The 20,529-nt window shown below is 49.8% G+C and overlaps 1 protein-coding gene across 2 annotated transcripts in view; it reads left to right on the top strand.

The window, feature by feature from the left end:
- UPF1 (UPF1 RNA helicase and ATPase) overlaps positions 1-20,505 on the top strand; it is a 40,484-nt gene extending 19,979 nt beyond the window's left edge. The window contains exons 6-24 of one of the 2 annotated variants that reach the window (XM_008156378.3): positions 3,952-4,113; positions 4,727-4,811; positions 4,989-5,087; positions 5,825-5,933; positions 6,031-6,190; positions 6,299-6,417; positions 7,409-7,573; positions 7,674-7,788; positions 8,277-8,420; positions 8,826-9,039; positions 13,076-13,193; positions 13,531-13,687; positions 14,350-14,492; positions 15,468-15,642; positions 16,003-16,084; positions 17,187-17,348; positions 17,434-17,651; positions 18,099-18,221; positions 18,862-20,505. In XM_008156378.3, coding sequence (XP_008154600.1) covers positions 3,952-4,113; positions 4,727-4,811; positions 4,989-5,087; positions 5,825-5,933; positions 6,031-6,190; positions 6,299-6,417; positions 7,409-7,573; positions 7,674-7,788; positions 8,277-8,420; positions 8,826-9,039; positions 13,076-13,193; positions 13,531-13,687; positions 14,350-14,492; positions 15,468-15,642; positions 16,003-16,084; positions 17,187-17,348; positions 17,434-17,651; positions 18,099-18,218 — 2,547 coding nt within the window. In that variant the 3' untranslated portion in view covers positions 18,219-18,221; positions 18,862-20,505. Of the gene's footprint in view, positions 1-3,951; positions 4,114-4,726; positions 4,845-4,988; positions 5,088-5,824; positions 5,934-6,030; positions 6,191-6,298; positions 6,418-7,408; positions 7,574-7,673; positions 7,789-8,276; positions 8,421-8,825; positions 9,040-13,075; positions 13,194-13,530; positions 13,688-14,349; positions 14,493-15,467; positions 15,643-16,002; positions 16,085-17,186; positions 17,349-17,433; positions 17,652-18,098; positions 18,222-18,861 lie in introns of both variants that reach the window. The other variant, XM_028132433.2, reaches the window with a different exon arrangement.
- The last annotated feature ends 24 nt before the right edge of the window (positions 20,506-20,529 follow it).

Raw genomic sequence — 20,529 nt, 5'->3', positions numbered from 1 at the left:
CATATCTCTCATTCTATTTTATTCACCAGTTTATTTTGTTCATTAGACTTCTTGTTCATTTATTTTTATTTTTAAATTCAGTTGTTGATATGTATTTGTTGCCATTTTATTGTTCATATTTTTTATCTCTTCTTCCTCTTCTTGAAGAATACCCTTCAACATTTCATGTAATGCTGGTTTGGTGGTGATGAACTCCTTTAGCTTTTTCTTGTTTGTGAAGCTCTTTATCTGATCTTTAATTCTAAATGAGAGCTTTGCTGGGTAGAGTAATCTTGGTTGTAGATCCTTACTATTCATCACTTTGAATATTTCTTGCCACTCCCTTTTGGCCTGCAAAGTGTTGAGAAATCAGCTGACAGTCATATGGGTGCTCCCTTAATAGGTAACTAACTGTTTTTCTCTTTCTGCTTTTAAGATTATCTCTTTGTCTTTAATCCTTGGCATTTTAATTATGATGTCTTAATATGGGCCTCTTTGGGTTCCTCTTGTTTGGGACTCTCTGTACTTCCTGGACTTGTAAGTCTATTTCTTTCATCAGGTAAGGGACGTTTTCTGTCATTTTTCAAATAGGTTTTCAATATCTTGCTCTCTCTCCTCTTCTTCTGGCACCCCCATAATGTGAATGTTGGTACGCTTGAAGTTGTCCCAAAGGCTCCTTACACTATCTTCATATTTTTTTATTCCTTTTGCTCTTGCTCTTGAGTGTTTTTTTTTTGTTGTTGTTTTTTAAATATATTTTTATTGATTTCAAGGAGGAAGGGAGAGAGAGAGATATCAATGATGAGTCATTGATTGGCTGCCTCCTGCACGCCCCCTACTGGTGATTGAGCCCGCAATCTGGGTATATGCCCTTGACCAGAATCAAACCGGGACCTTTCAGTCCACTGGCCAATGCTCTATCCACTGAGCCAAACTGGCTATGGTAGCTTGGGTGTTTTTTACTTCCTCATATTCCTCATATTCCAAATTGTTGATTTGATTCTTGAAATCTTCTACTCTACTGTTGAATCCCTGTAAATTGTTCTTTTATTTCGGTTAGTGTATGTTTAACACATTAAGCGCCATATCAGTCACCGATGACTGACACTATACTTTCTGTCCAGACCAGTCAGTCACTGGTGCCGCCAGCATATCAGTGAAATCCGATATCGTGGGCTAAACGGAAAGGAAGACAAAACAGGCTTGGCGCTTAACGTGTTAATTTCTGACTGGTCCTTTTTCATGTCTGACATTTGCACTAAGATCCTTGAAAGTCTCATTGAAGATCCTGAGTAACCTTATAACCATGGTTTTGAACTCTGTATCCAGTAGTATGCTTCTATTTCTTTAATTTGTGACATGTTTCTTTGTCATCACATTTTGGCTGCTTCCCTGTGTTTGTTTCTATGTATTAGGTAGAGCTGCTATATCTCCTGGAATTGATAGAATAAAAATAGCCTTATGTAGTAGATGTCCTTTAGGGCCCAGTGGCTCAGCCTCCCCAGTCACCTGAGCTGGGCATTCTAGGTGCGCCCCTGTGTGCACAGTCTTGTAGTTGAGCCTTGATTGCTATTGGTGTCACTAGGAGGAGTTGACCTCCAGGCCAATTGGCTGTGAGGACCAGCTGCAACTACAGTGGGAAAGCTACTGTGCAGGAAACACCCGTATGGTGCAGGTCTTGCTTTAGTGGGGCTTTGGTGCTCACTGAGTCTGCCTCTTGTGGATGAGTAGAGTTGTAATCTGTAATGGTCTGAAACTGTCCACTGGGTGCACTGGCTCCAGGACCTCCAGGGAGGTGCAGTCAGTCACTGCCTGGGGCCACCTGGCAGGAGCTACAGAGGGTTCTGTAGGCAGCTGCTATTTGCTATTTGTACTGGACTTGGAGGTGCCCAGGGAAGGCCCAGCTGTGAAGCAAGGTAGACTGATGCTAATGCCAGGTCTTGGACCTTTTGTTGATAGGTTTGGGGCACACTGTCACCAGCTGCAGCTTGTTTGAGAGATTTTAGCAAAGTCTGAAGCCTGAACCAGGACAGGCCGTTCATATAAAGCTGCTGCAAACAGCTTGAGTGAGGCTGCAAATTGGATGGGGCCGGATCTCAAGGAATCCCCAGAGTGGAGCAAACAGTATGCTCTAGGTTGATGGAGACTCAAATATGGCTCTGCGATATGGGAGGCCCCAGCACGGGAACAATGACCCTTGTGATACCCCTGTCTGGGAGAATGCCACCCCTGAGTTCTGCCCTGATGCCAGACAATCCAATTCCTCCCCATATGTGTCTGGGTCCCCCAAAGCCACCTGGTGCTGGGAGTCCGAGTAAGTTCGTGCTCTGGCTCTTGAAATGGAACACCTGGGTCTCCAGCAGCCTCTGTGTCATTCAGCCACAACCCCTGCTGATGTTTACAGCCCGTAGTTACGGGGACTTCTCTTCCCTGCTCTAGAACCCTGGGCTGGTAGGGTTGGGACCCCTTGTTCCTCACAGGTGGCCTCCGCAGAGACGATCTCGCTCCTGATTAAAAAAAAGGCACACATGAGTGTTAGAACAGCCTGTTCTCGGCCTCTGCCCCTCCTACCAGTCTCAGTGTGCTTTCTTCTTTACTTCTCTAGTTGTAGGACTTCTGGTCAGCCAACTTTCAGGCAGTTCTGAATGATGGTTGTTCTGTATTTTAGTTGTAATTTTGATGTGGTTGTGGGAGGCAACAAATATAGGTGTTTACCTATGCTGCCATCTTGGTTCTCTCCCCTGTGGGTGCATTTCAAAACTTTGCTGGGCCTTTGATGTATCTGAGCCAGGGAAATACCAAACTGTGGTGAGTGTGCAGTGGGAAAGGTCACAGTCCCAAAAGTCAAAGACCCTCAACCCAATAGCTGAAGGAGAGAGGGGCCTTCCTTAGGTTTCATGGTGGGGCACCTGCCCTGCTTGCATAGCCATTTCTCTAGGGAAGCCCTTCTGTGATTTTCTGTTTAGATTTTGCTATAAAGGTTTAATAACAAGTATAGAAATTTTAATTAGGTACCTGTATAACCAGAAATCTTAAATGTAAATTTATCTTTACTTTGAGTGCAAGTTAAAATATTTTTCAGGCCCTGGCCAGTGTGGCTCAGTTGGTTGAGTATCATCTCATGCACCAAGAGGTCACTGATTCAATTCCTAGTCAGGGCACATGCCTGGCTTGGGGCTCAATCCCTAGTAGAGGACGTGCAGGTGGCAGCTGATTGATGTATCTCTCTCTCTCCCTCCTGCCTCCCTCCCTCCCTCCCTCCCTCCCTCCTCCTTTTCTCCCTCTCTCCCTCCCTCCCTTCCTCCCTTTCTCTCCCCCTCCCTCTTGCTTCCTCTCTCTCTCAAATCAATAAAAACATATTTTTAAAAGATTGTTTTTCAGACCTTGTCTAGCAAGGTGTCTTTTCACTTCCATTTTCAAGTTACCACAATTTTTCACTGTTCCTGTTTATATTTCAGCAGCCCAGATATTGTTCTGTCCCTGCCAGGGAAGAGTGTGTAGCCCTATTGGTGCAGTGTAGGATCAGGAGGAAATGGGGAGGTTAAGGCTCCTCTTCTGCTCACACAGCCAGAGGAGCTGGAGGTCTTTGGCAGCCTGGAAGAAGTGCTGTCCCTCCCAGTTCAGGGCCAGATGATTGTGGAGGACGCAGCCCTTTGGTGGTGTAGGTATGTTAGTTGTGTTCCTGGAGTATCATCACCAAGACTTACCCCTATTGGTGTAACCTTGTTAGGGAATATTAGGAACAACAGGCATCCAGCTCCCTATACCACGTGAACTTCCTGATACGAGGGCTCTCCCACAGGGTTGACACCACTGACTGCTGGCACCCTTCTCAGCATCAGCCCAACATTGGCTTGTCCTGAGAAGTGATGGGTGTTTCCCCATTCCTCTGGTGACTGGTGAGCTCGCATGTAGTTAATTTCATACACAGGTGGAATTGGGGACAAACTCGGTGTGGGTCTTGTCTTCTAGGAGAATCCTTCTGCCACCTTGGAGGACCTAGAGAAGCCCGGAGTGGATGAGGAGCCGCAGCATGTCCTCCTGCGGTATGAGGATGCCTACCAGTACCAGAACATATTTGGGCCTCTGGTCAAGCTGGAGGCTGACTATGACAAGAAACTGAAAGAGTCACAGGTGATGTGGTGTGTGCAGGAGGGTATGGTTGTTTTAACACATCTCTCCTGAGACTGTTAGGATGGTTTTACTTGCAGGCTGCCAACACTATCATGGGCCTCGGCCCAGTGCCTAGAGTGACGGAGCCATGGATCGAAGGCAGATGCTCTGTCACTCAGAGCTAGACACTAGCCTGATTTTAAATTCAACAAAAGTCCCTCACTGTTGGGTTCGCAGTCTTTGCCCGTTGCCACGAGCGTCAGATCCAAGGAGCCGCGGTCTGCAGAGGGCACTCTGTGCTAGTCCCACGAAGAGCGTGTCTAGGAAGTAAGAGCCGCGGGGCTCCTGGGCCGTGTCCTCAGCTGCTGGCTTCCTTCTCTTCTTCTGAGGACCTCGTGAGAGCAGACGTCGAATGGGGGATCCTGGTTGTCTTCTGCGGGTTCTTAGGTCCTAATGACTTCTCTCCCAGGGGTGCCTTTGTTGGTGTTTCAGGCTGTTGGATGCTGCTTGATGCACCCCAGCATCATGGCTCATGGAGTTGCCGTAGGGCACATGCCTGTGGATACCCAGACACAGGAGTCCAGGCCATGTCTGTGTCACAGGCTAACAGGGCTCTTATTTTTCATGTGCTCAGACTCAAGATAACATCACGGTCAGGTGGGACCTGGGCCTTAACAAGAAGAGAATCGCCTACTTCACTTTACCCAAGACTGACTCTGGTAATGAGGATTTAGTCATAATTTGGTTAAGAGGTGATTTTAAGTTTTAAAATATTTGTGACCATAAATAGCATAATTCCTAGTTTGCCCTTGTAAATATCCCTTAATTTAAACTCTTCAATGGTAGCCTAGGCACATGTTGAAAACGCTAACTTTTTGCTCTCTTTTTCCTGGAAGATATGCGGCTCATGCAAGGGGATGAGATATGCCTGCGGTACAAAGGGGACCTGGCGCCCCTGTGGAAAGGGATCGGCCACGTCATCAAGGTCCCTGATAGTATCCTTTGTGTGAAGAATAGCTAGCACAGGGTTTCTGTGTGTTGGCCACTGTGGAGACCAGTCCTGGGGCCTTGGGTGGAGAGTATGGCCATGGCTGGAGACATCCCTTTGAGTCAAGTTTATTTCAAGCCACTGAGCCCTTCATTTGGACTTTGAGGGCACACATTTTTTTAAAATATATATTTTATTGAGTTTTTACAGAGAGGAAGGGAGAGGGATAGAGAGCCAGGAACATCGATGAGAAACATCAATCAGCTGCCTCCTGCATACCCCCCACTGGGGATCTGCCCGCAACCAAGGTACATACCCCTGACCGGAATCAAACCTGGGACCCTTCAGTCTTCAGGCCGATGCTCTATCCACTGAGCCAAACCGGTTAGGGCTGAGGGCACACATTTATATAAAACTAGTAGAAGCACTGCTTTACCTGGAGCCAGGATGCTTTGAGATGTTCACCTCTTCTCTGAAGCTCACAGTCAGAACCTGGATTCTAGACGTGGCCAATCCATCCTGGCATCCTGGATGACATCCCAAGGTTCACGGGGTAGTTTGGGTCGGGAGAAGTTGCAGGGGACTGGGACACTGGACAGAATCTGTCAGAACATTGGTCTCCCTGACTGTGTTGCCACCTTTTGGCACAAAGGGAGGGATATGTCTCTTTAGTAACCAAATAAGAGCTCCTCAGAAAGGTAAACCCAGTTTATGACAAGGATGAACCTTAACTCAGCATTGCAGATTATGGCGATGAGATTGCCATTGAGTTGCGGAGCAGTGTGGGTGCACCTGTGGAGGTGACACATAACTTCCAGGTGGATTTCGTGTGGAAGTCCACCTCATTTGACAGGTGCGTCTGCCCCCAGCTCTAGATGATTCTCCTTTCCTGGGGGTGGGCTTACCACCAGCCTACATGAGCATGTAGCCAACCTGTTGCTTCGCCACAGGATGCAGAGTGCACTGAAGACTTTTGCCGTCGATGAAACTTCTGTATCAGGCTATATCTACCATAAGCTGCTTGGCCACGAGGTGGAGGACGTAATCATCAAGTGCCAGCTGCCCAAGCGCTTCACTGCACAGGGGCTGCCTGACCTCAACCACTCTCAGGTTCTTATCAACCTGGAGATGGTTGGGCCTGGCCCGAAGAGCTGCTGGGTGTGGGGAGGGGGGCCCCCGAGGGCATCTGTACCCCCTAATGGCCACTTGTATCTGAAGGTTTACGCTGTGAAGACTGTGCTGCAAAGACCACTGAGCCTGATCCAGGGACCGCCAGGAACAGGGAAGACAGTGACCTCCGCCACCATTGTCTACCACCTGGCACGGCAGGGCAATGGGTAGGGATCAGCAGGCCTGACTGCAGGAATGTTTTGGGAGGGTTACCTGCTCACTGTGTTTTACATTATTTGTATTAGGTCAGGCCTCTGGTTGCTTTTAACAAGACAGCCTGCAGCCTGTTGCTCTTTTTATTTATTTATATTTTAAGATTTTTTAGAGAGATGGCCAGTTCATGGGCGGGCGTTCAACCACTGAACTACACCAGTTGTTTGGCTCTCTCTCAAATTAAAAATAACAACATGAAAAAGATATATTTAAAAAGAAAGAAACATCAATGATGAGAGAGAATCATTGACCAGCTGTCTCCTACATGTCCCCCAATGGGGACTGAGCCTCAAACCTGGGCATGTGTCCTGATCAGGAATCGAACCAGCAACCTTTTAGCACATGGAACAACACCCAACTAACTGAGCCACATTGGCCAGGGCAAGCCTGCTGTTCTTAAAGGCAGTATTGTCAGTTCACCCAGGTGGTGCTGTGCTGTATGTACCTCAGCTTGGAAAGTCTTCACCATGAGATGGAGAGGGGTGAGGATGCAGGTCTGTTATTAGCAATTCTTTGCATGAGTAGAGTGAAAACTGGTTGGGGACAGGGAGCCCTAGACTGGCTGGGCTTTTAGCTCCTGCATTGTGCCATTCCTGGCTTTAGTCTTTTTTTTTTTTTTTTTTTTTTTTAAATCTCAGGAATGGAGAGGGAGAGAGAGATAGAAACATTGATGATGATGAGAGAATCATTGATCGGCTGCCTCCTGCACGCCCCCTACTGGGGATCAAGCCCACAACCAAGCATGTGCCCTTGACCAGAATTGAACCCGGGACCCTTTTGTCAGGCCAACGCTCTATCCACTGAGCCAAACCAGCTAGGGCTCCTGGCTTTTAGTCTCAGGTTTGTCTGCACTGCCTGTGATTGAAAACAACAGTCTTAGGTACATAGCATTTCATTAATCTCCTCTGGGCAAGCACTGAGATATTCATTCGCTTCATGTTTAAGGCCTGTGCTCGTCTGTGCTCCAAGTAACATAGCTGTGGATCAGCTGACTGAGAAGATCCACCAGACGGGGCTGAAAGTTGTGCGGCTCTGCGCTAAGAGCCGCGAGGCCATTGACTCCCCGGTGTCATTCCTGGCCCTGCACAACCAGATCCGGAACATGGATAGGTGGGTGTCAGGTACCTGGCTGCGGTGGGGGGGAGGGGAGTCTCCTCTGTGTGGCCCTGGTGCAAGTCCTCCATGCCCACTGCTGTGCCTGTGCTTCCAGCATGCCAGAGCTGCAGAAGCTGCAGCAGTTGAAGGACGAGACTGGGGAGCTGTCATCTGCCGATGAGAAGCGGTACCGAGCCCTGAAGCGCACAGCTGAAAGGGAGCTGCTCATGGTGAGGTCCTGGGCCTTAGGGCATATGATGGCACCTTTAGTTAGGTTGTGCCTGCTTTTGGAAGAAAGCTTAGGTACCCTGAGACGGTGCATACATGATTTTTTAGTAGTTTCTACTGCCTGCCAGCCTCCCTGCCGCTGGGAACTTGGGGTCTTGGTCTGTACCCTCGGGGTGGGTCTGTTATTTCATGACAAATCAACCAAAAGTGGATCCCAGCCCAGCACCTGTTCCCCGGCTCAGCACTGCTCCCCAGAGGCTGTCTCAAGCACCGAGCCGTCTGTGCTGAGAGGTTTTCTCTGGTAAGGCCCACCACTTAGGATCTCAAAAGTTTATGTGAGTGCTGTCAGGGAGAGAGAGCTTATTTTCGTGGTTGTCAAGAGGGCAGGGACCAGAGTGGTATCATGTTCTGTTCTGCCTACCTGCCTTTTGGCGCCTGGTAACCTGTACTGTTGCAGGTGCCCCTGATGCTCACACACTCTCTTCCCCAGAACGCGGACGTCATCTGCTGCACGTGTGTGGGTGCAGGGGACCCCAGGCTTGCCAAGATGCAGTTCCGCTCCATTCTTATCGACGAGAGCACCCAGGCCACGGAGCCAGAGTGCATGGTCCCTGTGGTCCTTGGAGCCAAGCAGGTGGGCCAACCCCTTTCATGGTGTTCTTGTTTGAAAACTGGTGTGCATTCTCTCCTGTTCCAGTTCTGTATAATTCTTAATGCTGGAGGTTGTGTGTAATTTTTAACATCCTGTGAGGCTGGGTTTTTGTTTGTTTTTAACATCCTGGACACCCTGATAGAGCTCAAGGATGCATGGTGAGCCTTTTAAGGGGTCTTTGAGAGCATCTCTGTGTGGGTCCTGAATGAATGTCTGAGTGTGTTTCATGTCTGTGGTGGACAGTTTCCCATGCCCAGTCAGTATCTTACCACTGGAATTTGCATGACTTGGTGGTTATGTGGACCCCGGGCCCCTTAGTCTTCTGAGAATGGATGTCCCAGCTGCTTCATGCTTGAACCTCTCACCTGTGTGGGCCTCTCATCACAGCTGATCCTTGTGGGTGACCACTGCCAGCTGGGCCCCGTGGTGATGTGCAAGAAGGCAGCCAAGGCCGGGCTGTCTCAGTCACTGTTTGAGCGCCTGGTGGTGCTCGGCATTCGTCCAATCCGCCTGCAAGTTCAGTATCGGATGCACCCTGCACTCAGTGCCTTCCCTTCCAACATCTTCTACGAGGGCTCTCTGCAGAACGGTGTCACTGCAGGTAATACTCGGCAGGGGGTCAGTGGAAACATGCGGTCACTTCCTTCCTGAGTGGCTTTACTAGCAACCATTTGTGTGTGAGAGGTGCCTCCAAGAGGTGCCATGGTCAGCAGTACAGCATGTCCACTCTGCAGTGTGGATGGCCAGTTCTCAGAGCTCATGCCCTGGGATCCACAAGATGGGAAGGCAAGATTCCTTTCAGAGTGAAGTTGACATATGCCCTTTGCTGTGCTGACATTTGCACTAATGGTTCAAAAGCAGCACTGGGAACCAGCAGGGATTTCAGCAGGAGTCTGGATGGTGCCATCAGACTACTGTATGTAATCACTGCCACACGCTTATGGCAACCAACACCCTAAGTGCATATCCTTGTGACACTGGTGGGTATGCAAGGTACTTGATGAATGAAGGACTCACTGGTCATTCAGCTGGGGGAGTATTTATTTTCCTGAAAACAAAGCAAACTTATGACTTTAAGAAAAACAACTAACAGTACTTACCACTGTGATAAAATCTGAGGATTCAACAAAAATTAATATTTTAGAATCCTCATGTCCCCTAGCATGAGCTAAGTGTTCCCAGTGCTGACTAGTTTTTCTGATGAGATTAAGGTGGTGACAGTGTCTGTGAGGGGAGTCAGTAGGTACTTCTTATCCTAACGGCTAGCGAGGGTGTTGCACAGTCACTTGGGTCAAAGGCTGTCCCGTGCACAGGGCAGAGGAGAGAGGCTTTCGTCACAGGCCTACCTGGCACCATCTGTCCAGCTTTGGTGGAGAATTGAGTGAATCCCACAGTTGTGGGAAAAGCTATAAAACATGTCACCAGTCCTAGCTGGTTTGGCTCAGTGGATAGAGTGTTGGGCTGTGGACTGAAGGGTCCCAGGTTTGATTCCGGTCGGCTCGATCCCCAGTGGAAGTGGCGGGGGGGGGGGGGGGGGGGGCGTGCAAGAGACAGCCAATCAGTGATTCTCATCATTTCTATCTCCCTTTTCCTCTCTGAAATCAATAAAATTTTTAGAATAAAATAAAATCAGGATGGATATCTTGGCTATGGAGGTTTCCCTGAGGAGTGAGGGGCCAGCCCCACACCAGCCCCCCTAGCCAAGGGTTCCAGTACCAGAAGAGAAGTCCCCACAATTCCTAGCTGTAGAATCAGCAGGAATTGTGGCTGAGTGGCATGGAGACTGCTGGCCCCAGGCAGTTTCTCTTAAAGGGCTCTTTCTCCCCTCTGAGCTCTAGCACTGGGGCAGCAGCTTGAAAGGAACCTGAGACATTCAAGGAGAAACTAACCTGCCTAGAATGAGAGCAAGAGCTGGAGGGGCAGTTTCCTCCCAGACAGATGTGCTGGCAGAGGCTATTGTTTCTTTTTCTTTCTTTCTTTTAAATAATTTTATTGATTTCAAGAGGAAGGGAGAGGAAGAGAGAGATAGAAACATCAATGATGAGAGGGAACCATTGATTGGCTGCCTCCTGCAGGTTGGACCGAGCCCACAACTCAGGCATGTGCCTTTGACCGAATCGAACCCGGGACCCTTCGGTCTGCAGGCCGATGCTCTATCCACTGAGCCAAACCGGCTAGGGCGCTCATACTTTTCACCCCACTCTGGTGATTCCCTGAAACCCCACACCTCCCTACTTGCAGGCTCATCCAAGCTATTTCCATACAACAGGCCTCTCTTGCCTCAGGCTTTGGACTTTCTTAAAATTTCTCAAGCAAGCAGCAGCTGGCCTGAGTGTGCCCCATATCTCTCAGTAAGTGACCTCAGGCTGAGCACTAGCAACAGCTTTCCTTGATACAGAGGTTGGCCTCTCCTGGACATCTTCAAGCCCAACACAAGTAGCAGCCATCTATAGATTGCTTTGTAGCTCATGCTGGGAGGCCCCAAGAAGGGCGCAGACAGAGGCTGACTTTGTACCTCCCGGGAGGCCCCAGAGTCTGTGCATCTGGTGGTCAGCTTCAGACCACGCTAGTTTGCAACCTTACCACATTCAAAGGGGTGGACTCGGTGAGCACCAAAGCCCCACTAAAGCAAGTTGGCTCCTGTACAGCAGCTCTTCAGCTCTAGTCACAGCTGATCCTCACAACCAATTGGCCTAGGAGTCAGTCCCTCCCAGTGATGCCAACATCAATCAAGGCATAGCATAGCTACAGTAGGACAGTGCACACAGCTCACACAGGGGCACACCCGAGTGCCCAGCTCAGGTGAGTGGAGAGGCTGAGTCACTGGGCCCTACAGGACACCTACTACTCAAAGCCTCTCTGCCAAGTCCAGGAGACATAGCAGATCTACCTAATACATAGAAACAAACACTGGGAAGCAGCCAAAATGCAGAGACAATTGTCTCAAATGAAAGAACAGAAGGAGATTCTTCAGAAAAAAAAACTAAATGAAATGGAAGCAAGAAAACTACCTGATACAGAGTTCAAAATAATTGTTATAAGATGCTTAAAAAACTTACTGAGAACTTCAAGAAACTTAGAACTTGAAGGAACTTTGAGAACATAAGCAACATAAAAAAGGAACAGTCAGAAATGAAAGATACACTAAATGAAATGAATAATTTACAGTGAAGTAGAGGGTGCCAAGAATAAAATCAACACTTTGGAATATATGGAAGCAAAAAACACCCAATCAGAACAGCAAAAAGGAAAAGAACCCAAATCTGAAGATAATATAAGGAGCCTCTGGGACAACTTCAAGCGTACCAACATTCACATTATGGGGGTGCCAGAAGGAGAGGAAAGAGAGCAAAATATTGAAAACCTATTTGAAAAAATGACAGAAAACATCCCTTACCTGGTGAAAGAAATAGACTTACAAGTCCAAGAAACACAGAATCGCAAACAAGATGAACCCAAAGAGGTCCACACTAAAACACATCCTAATTAAAATGCCAAAGGTTATAGACAAAGATGATCTTATAAGCAACAAGAGAAAAGCAGTTACCCTAAGGGAGTTCCCATATGACTGTCAGCTGATTTCTCAACAGAAACTTTGCAGGCTAGAAGGGAGTGACAAAAAATATTCAAAGTGATGAAAAGCAAGGACTAGAACCAAGATTACTCTACCCAGCAAAACTGTCATTTAGAATTGAAGGTGAGATAAAGAGCTTCACAGACAAGAAAAATATAAAGGTGTTCATCACTACCAAACTGGTATTACATGGAATATTAAAGGGTCTTCTTTAATAAGAAGGGGGGGAGATAAAAAGGAACAGTAAACTGGCAATACATACATATCAGCAATTGAATCCAAAGATCAAAATGAACAAATAGAACAGAGGCAGACTCATAGGTACAGAGAACATTTTGATGGTTGCAGGATTAGAGGGGGGTAAATGGTATGGGTGAAAAAGGTGAAGGGATTTAGAAGTACAAATTAGTCATAGCCCATGGATACAGACAATAGGTGAAGGCCTGGGACAGGGTGGGCGATGGGTGGAGGGAGGCAAAAGGGAAAATACGGACATCTGTAATACTCTTAACAATAAAATAAACTTTGGGAAAAAAAGACATTTGGCAGCAGACCCTGGGCTAATGGGCGACTGCACTCACCAGCTGGCCTCTGTCCTCACTTGAATGACAAGAGACAGACTTGATCTCATTTCTAGCTTGACATGAAAGGGCATCATACCATGTATACTTGCATGTCGATGTTAGGCTATTGTCATGCAGAAACATTGGTTTCCTCACACGAATTTGCTGGATAGACATGCTCCTTTGACAGGAGAGGTTGCTCAATAGTGTCGTCCACAGAAGCCAATTGTAGAGGCCTTTGAGTCCTGTGAGGGCAGTAGTAAAGCTCCAGAAGGAAATAGGAGAACATCTTCATGGGCATGAGCATAGGTTTCGTCAATTAGCTGTAGAAAGCACTAACCAGTAAGACCTGTTCAGGGAATGAGCAGCTCTTTGTTGAGTGTCATGTGCATGGCTTCACTCAGTCCTTGCATCTTGGGCAGGGGACCCTTCGGATGGCTTCTGGCTGTGCTTTTCTTCTCTGATGGGAAGTGTTGCCTCTTTTCCCTCCCCAATGACAGCGGATCGAGTGAAGAAGGGGTTTGACTTCCAGTGGCCCCAACCTGATAAGCCGATGTTCTTCTATGTGACCCAGGGCCAGGAGGAAATCGCCAGTTCGGGTACCTCCTATCTGAACAGGTATGCAGAGGTTTGCCTGCCACAGCAGCTGGCTTCAGTGGCAGCTTGGCCAACTCTTAATGTGTGTAATGCTGGTCTGAAACTGCCCTCCTCACTCTGTTCTGTTCAGGTTTCTCAGGCCACAGCATGTTCTCGTTTTGCTTTTCAGCGTGTTGTTTTATGTTGAGCAGATTGTTTTTGTACGTATGTGTGGTGAGCTTTTTCTGTCCTCTATGACTCTCTTGGTCCAGGACAGGATGGCCCCACCGTGGGCATAGCTGCCCCTGCACCTCCCATAGCCTCTGGTCTCAGGAGCCCACAGGTGCAGCCCAGGGAACTGAATGCCTGGTTTCCTTAGGACGGAGGCTGCAAATGTTGAGAAGATCACCACAAAGCTGCTGAAGGCAGGTGCCAAGCCGGACCAGATTGGCATCATCACACCCTATGAGGGCCAGCGCTCCTACCTGGTGCAGTACATGCAGTTCAGCGGCTCCCTGCACACCAAGCTGTATCAGGTGCGAGCTCCATCTCCCTCTGCCACACTGACCTTGATCACCTGGCCAGGGAGGTTTGCATTCGAATGTTAACCTTTCTGCTGAGTCCTGCAAATCAAGACTGTCTTAAGAGTTAGAAGTGTGAGACAAGGTTCATAAAGTTGTTTTTCTCAGGATACTTTACAGAGTATAACTTGAAAAGGCTCCAGGGTTGACCATTAGGGCTGTGGTGTGTGCTACTTTGTAGTGGATGTTTCTTATCCATGAGAATGCTGTCCACTTTTGGGTAAATACCTAGGTAAAATGTCTAAGTGTATCTCATGAGGGTGCAGGACAACATAATTATTTTTCCATGTGGAAATGAACCATACTATAAAGTATGGTTCTGACAGTGACATGTGGTCTTTGTTATGTTAATTTGGGAATAGTCTTGGGTATTAAAATGAGCAAGTATGCTTTTATTATTGGGAAACAGATTACCAAAAATAAAAAGACAAAGCAGGAAGGCCAGGAGAGCAAGTATGCTTTTATTATTGGGAACCAGATTACCAAGAATAAAAAGACAAAGTGGGAAGGCCAGGGCCGGGGACCAGGAATTCAGTGGTGCATTTGGACCTGCTTCATGTTGCCTACGGGTCCTTGAGGGCAGCCTGCTGACTGACCATGACCATGTGTCCCTGCAGGAGGTGGAGATTGCCAGTGTGGATGCATTCCAGGGGCGTGAGAAGGACTTCATCATCCTTTCCTGTGTGCGAGCCAACGAGCACCAAGGCATCGGGTTTTTAAATGACCCTCGGCGGCTTAACGTGGCCCTGACCCGAGCAAGGTACAATGGTTGAATCCTGTCTGGGCTTGTAGGTGGCAATTGCCACCTTCCTGTCTCAGGGTGCTTCAGAGGGACTATTACTCAGGGTGTGACTTTGGGAGGCCTCTCACTTCCTGGTCCCCCTGTTAACAGTCCTCGCACCCCAGCCACACCTTGGGCTGGCAGGACAGGGCCTGGGATGGGGGCTTCGCCAATTCCTGAGGTCCAAGGGCTACAGCAACAACTTAGAAAGGAGGGCTCACCTGCGAGTACTTTGCTTCTGTGTCCTGGTGGTTTTCTGTGGTCTCAGTCTCATGGACAATGTCCGTTCTGGCCCTTCTGACTTGAGATTCAAACCCAGTGCCAGGCATGTGTCCCTGTCGAGTTGTTGAACGTTTTGGCCCTGACTCCTTTTTGGTTCTGGAATGTAACTGCTCTGAAATAGTGGTAACAGCAGAAGAGACTTGGAGAACAAGGTGGCTCCCGTGCTGCCCCTGTGCCAGCCGGAGGTCAGGCTCATGTTCCTACATCAATTCTTGCCCCACCCAGGACACTTGGTTTTCATGGGTACCCCTTTCTGTTGTACACTGTGGTTAGGTGGCCAGCATGGGGACGTGTCCCTAACACAGCTGGGTGAAGGTAAGTGTCCACAGGAGCTAGGCCCAGTCTCAGGCATCAAGTTACATGCCTTGTCAGGTTCCCTGAGGCATCTTAGGAGGCCAACTTGAGGCTACAACAAAGAAACTAGTCTCTGAGCTAACCTGCCAACCGGGTTTTTTGTCATCTGAGCCCTTAGAAATCCACTTCCAAATAAGCTCAGTGCAATGTTAACAGCTTGTAGGGTGGGCTCCAGTGCCAGGCATCTAGGCAGGGCGGCTGAGGGTGGCCCTCAGTGACTTTGGACTTGGGTTTTGAATTTGTTTGGCTTCAGACTGTTCTATGTGGTGTTTGCTACGAGGCCATAAGCACCATGTTCTTTGTGCCCACACCTTGCAGATATGGGGTCATCATTGTGGGCAACCCTAAGGCCCTGTCCAAGCAGCCCCTGTGGAACCACCTGCTGAATTACTACAAGGAGCAGAAGGTGCTGGTGGAGGGGCCCCTGAATAACCTGCGGGAGAGCCTCATGCAGTTCAGCAAGCCCCGGAAGCTGGTCAACACCATCAACCCTGTGAGCTGTGGCCGGTAGTCAGGAGGGATGGGACCCCTTTTCCTCCAAGCCCCCGTTTTGGCATCTGGCAGTGAGCAATGGCTGTGTAGCCTGTGGAAAGCGTGTGCATGTCAGTGTGTGAAGAGGAGCAATGCGTACTGGCTCCCCATACCAGTGTCCTGAGGCTGGGGGTGTACGGGCGAAGTCCTGGGGGTATCTAGGAGTGAGACAGGCAGTTAGGAAACCTTGTGAACCCAGGGTGCCTTGGGGGGTGAAGGGTACAGGGCTGCTTGAACCGAAGCCAGAGATGGAATGTTGAGCATCAAAGGCTGAGTTATTGAAAGAGGAGTGGGATTTCTCACCTACCCAAACCCTCTGCAGGGAGCCCGCTTCATGACCACAGCTATGTATGATGCCCGGGAGGCCATCATCCCAGGATCGGTCTATGATCGGAGCAGCCAGGGTAAGTCCTCTCTGTGGGGGCCTGGGCCAGCGCTGAGGATGTTGACCCTTCCCACGCCTGCACTGCATCTGTCCACAGAAACCTGCCTGACAGCGAGTTCCTTCTCAGCTTCCCTCCTCTGAGATCAAAGTGTTGGTCTTTGGCAGTTTCTAAAAATAAGATATTTTTAAATAACCCAGTTCTGCCGGGTTGCCCCCATGCCCCCACCCCACCTGCCCTGTGCTCCCCTTTTCAATGGGAACTCACACATGCAGTTCCTCCAAGTGGCCTGCAACCTCATTTCAGGTTTTGTCTCCTTCCTGAAGTCTCCTTCTGCTTTGTCAGAGCTCAGAGTTGGGAGCATGTTCTTGTCTCCTATGTGGAGTCTCTATGTCCAAAGGCTGAGTCTGACCCCTGCTGGCTGGAACACCTCTTCCTGCCTGAGCCAGTGTAGACGGTTCCCTTTCATCCCCCAGGTTCCTGCCTGCTGGGACCCTTCCCCACCCCAATCACCACAGAGGGTGACACAGCGCCCTGTCACTCAGTTCACTGCCACCTGCCCACGTTTTTTACTGTGAGCTTTGTTCCCTCCTATGCTCGGTATTCATCTGAGGGCAGCTGTGCCCCGGATCCTCTTCTCACATGTTCTCGGCAGCCCCCTTTCTTTGACCCTGTATTTGCCTGGCTTCTGGGTTCAGATTGGGGATCGTGTTCTCTAACAACAACAATCCTCTCATCACCACATCTAGCAAGTTGCTGTGGAGCTTAGGCATTCTCTTGCTTTTTGGTGTGTGTGGTATGAACATACGTTTTGGCACAGAAAGGACCATTTTTATTTGAAATATTGAGTGGTAGTTCTCACTTTGTCAGGTCCCTGTAGTTGTGTCAGAATCCCCTAGGAAAACAGGTGGTTTCCCAGGCACCACCCCCAGCAGGTTGAGAAGGGGATTGATGGTGAGAATCTGCAGTAGGCAGTTCTTGCTGTGGGGATACCCTAAAAACTACAAGCAGAGCAGTAACAGGATGGGATAGGCATCCCACTGCAGGCAGAGTAGCTGACGGGAAGTAGGCAGCAGACTCCCCTGTACACAGTGGAGAACTTGCCATGTACCCTGTCTTACAGGCCGACCCTCGAACATGTACTTCCAGACCCACGACCAGCTTGGCATGATCAGTGCTGGCCCCAGCCATGTGGCCGCCATGAACATTCCCATCCCCTTCAACCTGGTCATGCCACCCATGCCACCTCCAGGGTATTTTGGACAGGCTAATGGACCAGCTGCAGGTGAGCGAGCACCAGGCCTCGGAGCAAAATCACTTGTCATTTAGGCTTAGACCTCCTTCAAGGAATCCTGGACACTGTATTTCAGGCCGAGGCACCCCAAAAGGCAAGACGGGTCGTGGTGGACGCCAGAAGAACCGCTTTGGCCTTCCTGGGCCCAGCCAGACGAACCTGCCCAGCAGCCAGGCCAGCCAGGATGTGGCATCACAGCCCTTCTCTCAGGGGGCCCTGACACAGGGCTACATCTCCATGAGCCAACCCTCCCAGATGAGCCAGCCTGGTCTCTCCCAGCCTGAGCTGTCCCAGGTGAGCTGGCTGCACTGAACTTGAAACACATCCCACTTGCAGAAAAGTTAGGCCAACCCAGGGTGCTCTACACACACGCATGCGCGCGCGCGCGCGCGCGCGCGCACACACACACACACACACACACACACACACACACACACATCCTTACCCTTGACACACTCCCCAAAGGACTCAGGAGGAGGATGGCCTCCTGCATGGCTGCCCTCAGCAGTGGTGTTACGGGTTGAGAACGTTCTGTCCATGATGCTGCCCTTTCAAGCAGTCCTAGGTCACCCGTCTCAGTGGTGAGGTAACCAGTGTGGGTCTCCTGCTGCTCAGGTTTCAGGACTACTTTTTCAGACTCTTCTCTGGGCTTGGGAGGGGCTGAACACACAGCAGATTCTCAAAGTTGCAAGGACATGAGCCAGTTCTCTGGCTGCTCATCTCCCCAACTGTGTCTTTCAGGACAGTTACCTTGGTGATGAATTTAAGTCCCAGATTGATGTGGCGCTGTCGCAAGATTCCACGTACCAGGGGGAGCGGGCGTACCAGCATGGTGGAGTGACGGGGCTGTCCCAGTACTAGAAGGCAAGCCAACTCCGGAGGAGGGCTTCACCGGGCCCTGGACTTGTCAGGAAACTCAGGAAATGTGGGAGTCTCAAGTCCAGGAGGGGCCAACTCATCATTGTGACCTGTCACTTCAGGTCCCTGCACCTCTCCCTGTGTTATGTCTTCTCCTGAGAGTCCTAGAACTCCTGAGAAAGGCTGATTGTGGAGGTCCATAGTCCCCTGGGCAGGCAGGGAGGAGGACATCCCCTTCCCTGACTGGCAGCTTGTGAGGGGGACGGGTCCTGGCACTAAGTGCATACGGAACTTCTGCAGAAGGTGCCTGTGAGTCATGTCTTGTAGTTCCAAGGCACCTTCCTTCTGGCAAGGCCTCCTATCCCATTGCTGTGGGGCTGTTGGTGTGCCAAGAAGAGTTGTGTGCTGGTACTGCTGGGCGAAGGGGTGCCACTCTTACAGCACAGGCTGTAGCCTTAGCTTTTGACTGCCTTCTGTCTCTGGTTGGAAAGTCAGTGGTCTGAGGGCTGTCCAGCACGTGAGGTCCCATTTTGCAGGTGAGAACATAGGTGCTTAGTGGAAATAGGGAGAAAGCACCTTGCCTTCCAGGCAAGGCTGGGCTCCTACCTTCTCTGATAGTCTGTGCCCTCTCCCTCTCTCTCTCTAGGTGGCAGCGGAAGAGCTAAGCTTTGTGGCTTAGTCCATCAGCATCTTATTCTGGGTAATAAAAAATAAAATAAATGGATACCTGTTTTCCACTGCTAAAACTGAAGCACCACTGTGAGCAACAGGAGAGGGAGAGGAGCACCCGAGGGAGAGCAGCCCGAGATAGTGAGCGCCCACTGCTGGCACCGCGGCGAGGAGACAGAGGGAGAGCGGAGGTGGGGCCGGCCAGCCCGAGAGCCCTGCAGCCAGCTCGCCAAGGAGGCCCAGCTCGCCGCGTCTACACCTGGGTCTGCGACCAGGAGGAGGGAGGAAGACCCTCATCTCAGAGTAGCCCTTTCCTCTGTTCTTTCTTTCTTTTTCTCTTTTATTGAAAGGGGACTACGTTTTACCAGGAACAACTCACATTTCTGTGCTGAACAGGCTCCTTGCAGCCGTGCCTAGAGAGCCCCGCTGAGGCGCGTGTTCTGTCCACACTGAGACCTTGCAGTCACGCCGCCTGTGTTCTAAGAGGGTTTTCATTTAAAGAAAATGTGGTGTTTGGGGTTTTCTGTTTGTTTTTTAAAGATTCTTTCAAAGGAGTACTGAAAAATACTTTCCTGAGTTTGTCTCTCAAATCTTAGTGGTGGACCTGGGAGATGCAAGAAGCTTCCAGAAACGAAGTTTAAACGAGCCACACAACGAGGTTAGGATGAACACCTGTGACGCGATCATGGAGAGGAAGATTTTTGTTTTCAGTTTAGTTTCCAGCAGCTTCTCCCTGTGCGTCAGGGCAGTGAGAACATCACCGGGGCCCACGGGCTCCGCTGGACTCCGAGAAGCGAGGCACTTCTCGCATGCAGTGGACTCAGTCCCCGGAAGGGCCCAGCAAGGCCAGCCACGAGGCTGGAGGGTGGGGAGGTCGTGGTTCCTCACCCAGCGGCTTCTTCCCCAGGGAGGTGCCCACAGGCCCTGTGGCCACAGACAAGCCGAGAGCCTTCCCCCCCACCCCCTTCTCCACCCCACTCCCAAATTTTGAGCCCTTCTACCTGTGAGCATAGCTTCAATGATTTGGGGTGGTTTTCACTTTATTTGGGAAAAGAAGTTTCGGAAATAAGTTGGTTCTGTGCTGAAGGTGCCTGGGGGAGTGTGTCACTTCAGCTGGATCTGCACTGTGGAAGTTCTTGTGGTTGGGAAAGGCCCCCTGTGGGGTAGGTGTTCATCATCCTGGTGACCACCGAGTTGAAAACTGTTTCCTCTTACCCAGGTCCTAGTGACCACGACCCCCAGCATCCCTTCCCCATGCGTCTGACACTGGCCCTTATCCCAAAACCTCCAGATGCCATCTGGTACACGGAGAAACGGGGACACACAGGCACCTTCCTTCTGGCAAGGCCTCTTATCCCATTGCTGTAGGGCTTTTGGTAGGCCACCTAGAGGCATTGCGCTTGGATAGGCTTCTGCTGTGACCCGTGTGCCCTCGCACTGCCCTGTTCCTTCTTTGGAGTGCTCTACCTCGCTCTGTGCTGTTGGCTTTTGTTCACCTTCTAGCAGCAATTACTCTGAGTTTTCCAAATCAAGGAGCATCTTGTACCAAGGCAATGTCATTTCTGATTTTTGGTCAATTTGTTTTAAGCTCTTTTGTCACCAATAAAATGTTAAAAACTCTTGCATGTGTCACAGAGCTGGATAA

Source organism: Eptesicus fuscus, chromosome 6, assembly GCF_027574615.1.
Source record: "Eptesicus fuscus isolate TK198812 chromosome 6, DD_ASM_mEF_20220401, whole genome shotgun sequence".
Classification (NCBI taxonomy): domain Eukaryota; kingdom Metazoa; phylum Chordata; class Mammalia; order Chiroptera; family Vespertilionidae; genus Eptesicus; species Eptesicus fuscus.
This window is presented reverse-complemented; position numbering and strand designations above follow the sequence as displayed.